Source organism: Corvus brachyrhynchos, unplaced genomic scaffold, assembly GCF_000691975.1.
Source record: "Corvus brachyrhynchos isolate BGI_N302 unplaced genomic scaffold, ASM69197v1 scaffold416, whole genome shotgun sequence".
NCBI classification, from domain to species: Eukaryota; Metazoa; Chordata; class Aves; order Passeriformes; family Corvidae; genus Corvus; species Corvus brachyrhynchos.
The window spans coordinates 361,552-372,922 of record NW_008238439.1 but is presented as its reverse complement, the minus strand read 5'-3'; the positions used below and the strand labels follow the sequence as shown (position 1 = coordinate 372,922).

The 11,371-nt window shown below is 38.0% G+C and overlaps 1 protein-coding gene across 1 annotated transcript in view; it reads right to left on the bottom strand.

Moving 5' to 3' along the window:
* Positions 1–417: 417 nt before the first annotated feature.
* ACTR2 (ARP2 actin related protein 2 homolog) overlaps positions 418–11,371 on the bottom strand; it is a 48,003-nt gene continuing 37,049 nt past the window's right edge. Inside the window, exons 8-13 of the mRNA XM_017736520.1 lie at positions 8,903–8,975; positions 6,878–7,014; positions 5,936–6,085; positions 5,110–5,255; positions 4,583–4,715; positions 418–3,436 (exon numbers count right to left, since the gene is read on the bottom strand). Coding sequence (XP_017592009.1) covers positions 3,266–3,436; positions 4,583–4,715; positions 5,110–5,255; positions 5,936–6,085; positions 6,878–7,014; positions 8,903–8,975 — 810 coding nt within the window. The 3' untranslated portion in view covers positions 418–3,265. The remainder of the gene's footprint in view (positions 3,437–4,582; positions 4,716–5,109; positions 5,256–5,935; positions 6,086–6,877; positions 7,015–8,902; positions 8,976–11,371) is intronic.

Here is an 11,371-nt window from a genome sequence, read left to right as displayed (position 1 = left end):
GCCATATGCACTTTTTCTATCAGTTAAAATAAGGGATGCAGGTGAAATAGCACATGAAGTCACAATGGCAAGGAGACTTTTCCTAAACAGGGCATCATTTTGTGGCTTCTGACCTTAGCCAAGGATGCTGAGGTCAATACAAGTTGAGGGCTCTTCCCATTTTGCAGTATGGAGGTTGATCTGGAAAAAGATTCCTGTCCACGGATAAGGATTTTATTTTCTTTTTAAAGAAAAGGATGGAGGGAGTGGAATATTGGCTAAAGAATGGAGTATCACAGCAATCAGTAGAGAATGTGTTATTTTGTCACGTCAGATTTCCTCAGCAAAAGCGGCTCATGATGGTTTTGTGATGGAAGTTAAGTTAGAGAAAAACTGACAGAACTGTGATTTCCCAAAGGAAACAAAGCAAACATAATCTACTTTGAAAAAAATCTGATTTTATTTTTGTATTGAAAAGACCTGTCAATTTAAATAGATGTTTATTTCCATTCATGGTCTCAACCAGTGTTGTGTGTTAACATTATTCAGAACTGTATAAAAAGCCATCTGTGTTACACTGGTTAACATCCTAGAACACTGGGGGAGGGGAGGGTTTGAAGCAGCTTAACATTAAAAATAGGATGTTCCCAAAAAACTTACAACTGATGCGGCATCTTCTATTCTAATTTTATAGGAGCTGAAGCATTTTGCAAATACAATTCAAGTTATTTGGTCTTCAAAAAGACTTTAAAACCAGATTGCTTTCATAGCAGTATTGAAGCTGTCAGCTGAGAGAACACACACACAACACTCTTGTGTGTGCAAACACATACATGGAGAACCACACTGAGCACAACTGGAACACCCCATTCAGTATCTGGATTATGAATGTGTTCCTCTGAATCCATGATCACAGTTAATATAAAATGCTAGTTGCTTTTTTTAATATATACATGGTTTCCATGGAAACCCAAGATTCTGCACAATCAACTGACATTTATTACTCATGGTGCTGTGAAGTTCTCTAGTGAAGGGGCCAAATTCCAAAACCTTTACTCAAACATGCACATACCTCACCGAAGCCAGTGGACAGGGGAGAAGATGGTTTAGAAAAGGGGTTGCAGGATCAAGGTCTAGATTTGAAAAATCACATGACAGATTGTCATTTAAAAAAGTTTTTAAGTCATTCTTTGGTTTATTTCCATGATTCCCAACACTGTCTGAAAAGCCCAGAGACAGTCACATGAGAAATCATAGCTCTAAAGCAAGCCCACAGCATTTTTAAGTCTTGTGTATTAAATGTTTAGAAGACTACAGGAATTCGGAGTACCCCTTACATTCATGTCCCCAAAAATCTAGTAGCTGCTTAAGTGCATGCACTGAGGCATGACCGGCATGCCTGTAAATTCATATTGTTCAAGTTAAGAGTAAATATAGCTGCAAAAAACCCCACCCACCTATAATTAAATGGTCATTACTAGCAATACTACAGTGACTTGTCTTGTTATTAAAGAAATGCAGACATGGTTTCTGCCCCTTTGGCTCGCTCAGCCAAAGGAAGCTGTCTGCTCAATTTAGAAAGGAAGCACATTTTAAGAATCCAAGGGAGTTTAATATTTCCATGTTCCTGGGGTCAATTATTAATGTAAAGATGTAGACAAATGGCAAGTATATGAAAGCATCTCTCATACATTCCAAGGTTTGGAAGTCAAGAGCAGATCTTGACTTCCTTATGCTTAAATGTTATGGTAGGCTTTGAAAACCAGTCTATTTCTATGGAAAGCAAAGTAGAACTAAGTCTAGCTAGCATTTGTATGCAAGCAGTTTTTGCTATGCTTAATGTAAGGCAGATTTTATTGCAAAGAGTTACCAGTCTGCTAGTAGGAAAAAAAATACAGGCAACTATACTCAGAAAAGGTGGCTGATACTTACTAGTGACAACTTCCATTTTTTTAGAACAACTCAGCTTTAATGTACTTTCTGGAAACAGCATTTTCATCACTGGTTTTCACTTCCTTTCCCATCCCATGTTAAGTATCAAAAATCAAGACTGGATAAAATGAATTGTGGCTATTTACCAACCAACATCTTGTATTTCAATATTATTCTTAACTGGAACAAATATAAGTCATTCTTTATAACCTACTGCCACTGGTTGTTTATAAATATCAGCTTGCTGCAATAAACACTGGTCATTGAAATACTCATTTGCAGTAACTACTTGGCACTAGGTTAATGTAAAGTTTAATGGAAGTGCTTCTGATGTACATACAAGCACTTAAAACATCAGACTTTTTAAAACTTAGTTCTGGGGGTTTTAATCTCTATAGTTACAGTTTTCATAAGCATTTCTGAAAGTATTAAATCTCTTCAATAAGTTTAGAGGCTCCTGTCTCAGCATATCTAAATTTCTTCAACAATTACAGAATAGCTAATTTAACCTTCTTGCTTCCTATGCCAAGACAACACAATACCAAAATTTAGTTATGAAAAGAGGCATTTTTGGTCAGGCTGACCCCCCAGCTGTCCCTTAACAAAAAAGAAAAACAGCTCAAACCTGTCTCCTCTCTCCAGAAAAAAGACACCTAAGGCCACAAATGCACGTTTGCCAGAACATCAGGTGTTTCTCCATTTGTGGCAACTGTACATTCCCACTTAGAGAAATACAGTCTGAAGGCCCCACCACCACCTTTAAGGATGAACCACCTCAGAAGCCAGTTTAGGCAGCAGTGCATATGAAACCACATTACATCGAAACAGTGTGTTAAAGTCATTCCAGCTACTTCAACTAGTTTTTAACAATGTTTAATCAAAATTCCTAATTGCAGGAAAGAAAAAAGCAAACTTAATGTAGAGAGAGGCATAAAGATGCAAAGATAACCACCACAATGATCCAATAGCAAAAACTCTTGTTTAAAGGTTTTCTTATGCTAAAAAAGGCACACAACCCCTTGTGAACTAGAGACAAAAGCTAGCAGGACTACAGCAATAAACCCAGAAGAAAAAGCCTACCAGAATTACCCAATTGCCTACTGGGAGGGAACAATGAAGTAGACAGGCTGCTCTTGCTCCGTTTTGTTTGCAGGGAAGTGGTCAGATTTAATAGTCAAATTTAGCCACATTAAGAAACATTTAACAAAAGCTACCCCAAGAAACCAGAACAAAACCTGACGTTTGGGTCAAAAGGCCACAGACAGGCCCTTCCATAGCATGTAGCTGAGTGAGTTCAGAGATTGGCAATGAAAGAAAAAAGCTTTAGACATGTGACAGGAACGAGCTTTGGGATTTATCGAACAGTCACACCAAGCTTCTCCAGCACACGCACTCCCTTTTCCTGGTACTCTTGTCGGGTCATCCAGAAGTTGTCTTTGTCTTTCATGATGTCTGCTAGAACGGCGCCCCCCAGAAACACCATGTGCTTCCGACGAGGGGGATCTTCGATTCGGATCTTAAATTTCTGAGAAAAAGAACAGAAACTGTTACTAGGATTCTTGAAACAAAGCCTTGCAAAATAAAATTGGGCTTTCCACCAGAACAATGAAGTGGAAACTGTCTTGTGAGAAAAATGCAACTAAAACACTGAAATGTTAGCATAGGGCCCTCTGTGCGAGCTTCCAGCTTGCGCAACCAAAGTAAAATAACGACTTTGCACTGGAAATTAGACACAACTACTGACACTTGCCCAAAAATTGTACTTTCAGTATATTGACAAAAAGCCCAGGCGTCAGAATACTGACAAAAAATTAAAGACCCAATTTTTGCATTTCAGGAACACTGTAAAGAGTGAAATAATTCCTAATCTTTGATGGCTAAAATTATCAGAAGTTGCCAGATCATCAAATCATGAGTATTTTAGAACTATACCAATCTACACAATCTAAACCAGCTTAACTAATTAATATTCCCTTAAGTTCTTCAGTGCTAAAGCTCTAACTTCACGAGCAAAAATGAGTACAAAGCTATGACTGAAATACTGTCTCAGATGTAAAACATTCAGTACAACTGACTCATTCCACAGAAGATCTTCAGAGAACACTGTATTAAGAACGAGGGAAGTTCAATTCAGTTCACCATTAGAAACTCCACTCAAAGGAATTTTCAGTACAACACGCTGTTACCTCTGTAAAGTGTGCAGCTGTTGCCTGCTTATCACAGTAACCAATGGAAAATTACTCCACCTGAAAGCGTGTTAGAACTCTAGCCTCTCACTTTTGAGCATTTCACTTGTAGTATGAACCAAAACTTTCACAGATTGAAAAAATTTATTTTTTTTTTTCCTCTATGACAACTTTAAGGCACAGAAATTCCTTAGCTCTGTTTAACCAACACTACAATTTGTGTCCTGGCATTTATCAGCCTGTTTTACATTCGAACCAACCCAAGACTTCAGGAATTATTTGCTACTAGCAGGGTCTAGAAGGTAACTACTTCATTGCAAGTATGTACAAAGCAAACGCAGGGTGTGAGGAACGACAGGCAGCGATTTTGCAAATTGCAGAGGGCCACCCGCAGGCTCTGTCATTTCTGACCACTTGGTTCCCTCTAGTGGGGATTCAGGGGAAGCCTCTGCACCCTCCGGATGCAGCAGCCACCCGATACCCACCGAGAGTTTTTCCACATCTCCTTTCAGAACTCGTTCCAGGTAGAGCTGTTTCAGTTCCCGCTCCAGTCGTGAAGGCAGCCCGGGATACATGGTAGACCCTCCAGACAGCACAATGTGCTTGTAGAATTCAGACCTGACCCAAAAAAAAAAAGTCTTTGTAGTGTTGTAATAGTGTACTCAGTACTACTGTAGGTACCTTACAGACAGGGGAGTAAATACAAATCTAAAAAACAGTCACTACACAAAGACAGACTGCACAAGTTCAGGAGACTTGCTCGTGCTTTCCCAGAAAGCAGAAATAAAAAAATATTGTGCTTTCAAGATTTTATCTTTGCTTGTTCTTACCCAAATAGTTTCCAGACAACCTGTGAAGCTTCAAAAACTCAGCCTGAGCCCCACTCCCAGCATACACCCTCCCTAAGGAGCACACATTAGAGTGTCTAAAGCAAAAGGTGTTACTTTGAAGACAGTTAGTTCTTGCATCACCCCTGCACCCAGACCGAGAATTTTAAACGTTCTGCTCTTACCTGGTATCAATGTCAGCAGCCTGGATGGTGTTGAACAGCAATTCAGCCACACCAACCCCTTCGACATTGATTAAGTGAGGCTGGAAGAGAGCCTCTGGTGCCTCAAACCGTTCTCCACCAACTTTGATAATCCTGCCATCTGGGAGCTAGGGAAGAAACAACACCATTGAAAAGACTACTTTTAGCCACTTGAATACTAAAAAAAACCAAGAGGAAATGACCTACATTGCTCCCAAATGTTTTAACACAGGAAATTGTTGATAATTGTCAGCACTGCAAGAAGTCATTCAGTAGTACTGAAAGAATATACGAATTCTTTAATCACTCTGCAATTCACTTTGAGACATCAGGAACCAGATACATCGATATTGACCTACTGAATATTTCCTTGCAACACCAACTCCTAATATCAATTTAAAAAACTATCTTACAGCAAGAATAATGCTTTTCTGCAAATTTTTCCAACTGTGATCACAAAGTATCCACTAGGAGCAAGTCTACCTTTCCTGACACCAGATATCATTCTCATGTCTCACTGCTGGATGGATGAAGATGAAACAATTTCATATGCTAGAATAAGTCCATTTTCTCTACAAATTCCTGAACATTGAAATTTCAAAGATCTACAATGACAAAAATGAGTACAAAGTCTTACAGAAAATCTGAAAAAAGCCTGTAGAAGATTTCCGCAGAACCAATTAATCTGATTCTACAGGCTGAGAAGTGAGCTATTGCCAAGAAAAATTGTAAAGGAATCAAAGCTAAATGCTACCTGAATTTTAACCTAGGAAGTCTAGGACAAGAAAAGCTGTCCTGAGACACTTACCGTGTAGGATTCAACTAGAACTGTGGTCTCTAGTGCCAGCTTCTGCTCCTGTTCAATGTTGTATCCCACGTAACACAGCTTCTCCTTGATCATGCGAACTGTCTCGAAATCAGCAGAATGGTTGAAAGCGTAACCTCGCAGCAAGAGGAGCTGGAGGGAGCACAGCAGGTAAGCAGGAAATGAGAAGAACAGTCCAGATCTCGCCGTAGAGGGGTACATTTAAACACGTATCTCTGTTCATCTCCCTTTTTTAGCTGCAAATGTGGGTATTAAAACAAATCCATCCCAGCGTATCCATTATCCCCAGAAAGGCAGCAGCATTACTCCAAATGGGAGATTCTCTTCATCATTACAACTTTCAACATAACCAGCACAAAGACAAATGAAAAAAACCTAAAATAATTCTTATCTTTAGAACTTCACTTCAGAACATTCCCGCATTCCAGTTTAACCATAAAGTTTGTCAGTCCAGGATGTTTCTTATATTTAAAACACCCAAACAAATGAATTGTCTATCAAACATGCTCTCTTATTTAATAATCGGGGAAGAATCACTACACTATTTTCCACACTGTAAGAAAGCCTTTCTGAAAACAGATGAGTAGAACTGAAAGAACACAATTTAGCTTTCACTTTAGGTATTGAGAAAGGCAACTTTCAAGTTTTTCCTTCCCAAATATGGAATAAATTCCCTTCCTACAAGACTGCCACTAAAAAAATGTGATGTCTGTGAATAACATCAATATCATCACATGTGATTTAGATGAGGAAACACAGTAAGAACAGACTGAAGCAATACAGAGAATACAGGAGTTCTTTATGTAATTAACATATGAATAATAAAGGAAAAACACAGAGTGGTTTCTTGCTGTCAAGGGATTTTGACTTGAACCAACATACCACAGATACCAGCCACAACCTTAAACCCTCTTCCCAGCTTACCTTAATGAGGTACCTAGTGATATCCCTGCCAGCGATATCTAACCGTCTCGTGAGGTGAGGGAGAGAGAAACCTTCATAAACTGGGCAAATGTGAGTCACACCATCTCCAGAGTCCACAACAACACCAGTCAACAAACCTAAAAGAATGGCGGGGCAGTACAACTTTTATTAGCACTTTCATAAATAGAGCAGAACAGTAGTGAGTTTAAGATAGGATTTTTCACTGTAACCTGACACAACCTCTCTTCCCTCAGTCATCAGTGGATTTTAAACTTCAGGATGTCATAGTAAGAAATGTTTTCATATATTTTTTTTAGAAGCATTACTTTTACTTTTACCTAGATGTTTAGAACTCTACCACTCACAATTATATCTGGTGTTTTGACATCTTAAATTCCACTCTAATTAAAGGGAATATCTATGCTCATTAAATGCTTATTGGGGCACAAATTCCTCCACAGATTCAGTTGTGCAGCCTTATATTAGTTTCTGAAATATGAAGAAACCTAGAGATGTTCAAGCCACAAGTTTACCTTGTTAAATTCTTAGGACTTGTTGATTTTTACTGGTATTCAGAAAACCAAATACTTTTGTAAGGTAGAGAATATTTGGACTATACAGCACACACCTAGTATTTTCTCACAGAGGTGGCATTAGGCTGAATGAGATCCACCTTCACAGAATAAAAAAAAAATCAACTCTCACAAAAAAAGTTTACCACAAACTATTAAATTCTAAGGTATACAAAACAGGTATCATGAACGTGTAGAAACCGAAGTTTCTACAGTTAAGAGGCAAAAATCAATGGTGAAAGTTGATCAGAAAACAGTTTTATAGTTTCTCACAAGCCACCTAAAGCAAGAAAACATATTTTAAGGAGATACCTTAAAAGTGTGGTATACTGAAATGAGGCACATCTCTATATAACTTTAGCCACTACTTCAATCTTTGAAATAATATAAATACGTAGGATGTTTTAAAGGCGGGGGTTTTTTTTGATTTTCAAAATCAAATGTTTGATTTATGTGCCCCTGGATTTTTACATCTTAGAAGGTCTTCAGCTTTGTTTCAGATGATGGTTTGTAGAAACACTGCAGGCTGCTCTAAGTTGTCTCACATTCTGTTATTCACAAAGTAATTGAGTACTACACAGTAAGGTACATGTACAATTACAGCAGAATTTAAGATGGTAAATGTCAGTTAATTAAATATTTATAAGGAATCAAACCAAAGAAAACCAAGGGGAAAAATGTAATAGCACACATTGCAGCAAATAAAATTAATATTCAGGTCTGAAAAAGTGGTTTTGGTTCAAGTGGTTATAATGACTTGCATGGCAGAACCACCCTTCCAGAACCCCACTGCTTTTGGTCTTGGACATAGGCACTACAGTGACGTGTTAATGGACTCAGATATTTATGTCCTGTCATGTGACAGGTAAATACACCAAATCACTGACAAACAGATGCCAGGAGTCATGGTATTAGAACTGATGTGCTTGAGTAACTTCTTAAAATCCTAGATGGACTGAAGTTGATGGTAGAATTTCCACTGAATTCAGACAATCCATAATTTTCTGCTCAGGCTGAGGACCATTTCAATCTAGTTTACCTACAGCAGAAGACTCAACATTTAATTATTTTTTCCCCTGAAAAGAGTACAGAAGTCACATGATCATCGTGAAATTACTCTCTTACTCATGGTAAAAAGTTCTTCGTTTTCCAGAAAATCCAAAGCAAGCCATTAAGACTTGATGCCAAAGGCAAAATGATTACACCCTGGAACAGTAACAGTTTTGAGGAACCAGGTTTTTGCATTTATCCATGCAAAATCCAAGTAACACCGACAGTGGTACCTAAAAATAGTTCCTCAAAACAAAAAGCAAGCATGCCAGTCAGAGCCAAATTTCCTTAGAAAACAGCATAGAATTAAGCCCAAGACTCCAAGACCCAGTGATGCCATATTAGTACTTTGGCTCAACAACACATTTGTAAACTAAAGAAATTTTAGGTTAATTTTGCCTACCTTGAGCATACAGAGTAAGAACAGCCTGGATGGCTACATACACCCCAGAAAACTGGTACGTCTCAAACATAACCTGTAAGATGAAGGCAAAAATCAGCTTCCAAAATAGACCAAATACCTCAAAGAAATTTCATGGGTGTTTGAAAACTGTTATTTCTAGAATTTTGTATTTTTACTAATCAAAAACACTTCCCAAGAAATTTCATCACACAGATTCTACACAAACATTAGAGCCCTATGTGCTTTAGGACACTAAGGAGTACATTCAGTTCTGTACCTCACCTGTTCACACCAGACAAGCCAGATGAAATATTCCACATCCGTTTAGCAACAAAAGAAACCCACACACCAATTTCTGCAGCTTTACACAAATTTTCACTTTTCCAAAGTGCCTAATGAGTGGGAGGCAGTACTTGTAGACCAGCTGAACAATTCATTACTGAAGTGTGACTTGGGAATAAAATGTTTGTTTAAGGTGTATGCCTTAAAACAAAGTTCAGGCATTTTTCATTCTTCGTATTAAGCCATACGGACTTTGTACTACTGCAGACTATGTCAAATAAAGACTAGACTCCTGCATATCTTAGTCTAGAATAAGCCCAGGATCACAGGTGGTTCTCTGGATCTGAACCACCTTCTTCCCTTCTTTAAAGGGCAATCAATGACAAACTTTTAAAATTAGTGCAAAATCCACTACAGAGAGAAAACTGCAGGTTTGCAGAATTCACACTGAAACAGGAAAAGTAACTGCTTGTCTTGTACACTAGGTTTCCCTAATCACTGAACTAGTTTCAGTTAAGAAGCAGGCCAAGATTAAAGGATTTAGAGTTTATAAGATCTTGTCTTCTTTCTAAACACACAAGAAAAGGCCAAGTAGATAAATCATGCTGTACAGCAGTTTTCTCCTCTAAAAGCTTTACCAGGAAAAATGGATGAATTCTGATTATTCCAACACATACAGAGGTTTTGCCTTTGCTACTCTAGAGCCTTGTGAACCCTTCTGCAACTTCTAGGATTAGAAACTGATTGAATCCTAAGTACTCCCACAGCTCAAGTAAAAGATATCTAAATATTTTTGAAGCAAAAAGCTGATGCCTGACAATTTTAGAATTCTGAACTATTTAAAGAACCTCCTCCGTTAGAACAGTGTGAAAAGGAACAGAAAGGGAACAGCTGAAAGGGCAGCAACTCAAAATAGATCCGCTTTCAGCAGTCATTGTCTAAACCCAAGACTATTCCAATGGATATTTTCAAGCAACCTGAGTGCTTATTAAATGAAAAAATAATGTAAGAAAAATCTAGATTATCACCTTCATACAACAAAATCAATATTCAAATGGCATTAGTTACTGCCTTCACATGTACCAAACCCTAAAAGCCTCTACAAAACCTTTTATAACCTTTGGGGGTGTTGTCATTCATTCTTCCAAGATATACTTGACATGGAAATTGCCTTGACACTGGACATGTATGTGAACGAATCTTAAGATGTAAATACTGAGCAAGATGTTTCCCTGAAAAGATTCTTTTTCACATGACAGCAGATATTTGATTACCTACCGAGTGATGTTCTAACTGGGTACAGAAAGGAAGAAGAATTAAAAACTGGGGAAAAATATAAGGAATCATAGGTTGGATTAGATGAAGTGACTGTGCTCGAGCGTCTCTACAGCTTCTTGATTTGCCACTACAGTCTGGGTGCTTCTGAGGGTGTTACACAATGGGAGTGCAGCAGATAGACACAAACAGCTAACACGCTGTCAAGCTGAGGAGCAACCAGGGTCTTGTACATGCTATGGAAGGAAAAGCACTTTTCTAATATATATTTTTCAAAATAGCTGACATGTGAACACTTGCTGCCTTACTATTGCAGGTGGGTCTGATAAAGCCATGAAGTGAGAAAAGAAAATTACTGGAAACAGAATGAAGGACAGCATATATAATTATCTATCATCTTTATATGGTCCAGATGACTAAGCTTTTCTTCTCAAATGCTCTGCACTGTATCCCAAAATACAGAGACATTATTATATTTACTGCAGGCTTTAGGAATTATCTTAATTCAGTCCTCTGCCTCACACTGGGCTTGCCTCCCTGGAAAGGAGGAGGCTATGTCAAAAATGGAAGGAGTATAAATATGTTGCAGTTAAACTAAATATTGTAAGTTCTCCTAACATTGTGCTCCATTAAAAACATTAATAGAAACAATGAGCTTCTGTGTACTCAAATTTAAATTCACAAAAATGGATTCTAGTTCTCACTAATCTGCATCATGATTAAGTATCTATGATCTCTGGGGTGGTGTTAAAGAGGCAAATGGAGCAATGCAAATATTCTACCAGAATTCAGAGGCCACGCTAGACTCTTGAATTTCTGGTATAAAATTACTTGGCACCAGATTAACTAAAATCCATCCTTTTGTATTTATCAGGAAAACAGAAACAAGAACACTATTGTTGACAACTGAAA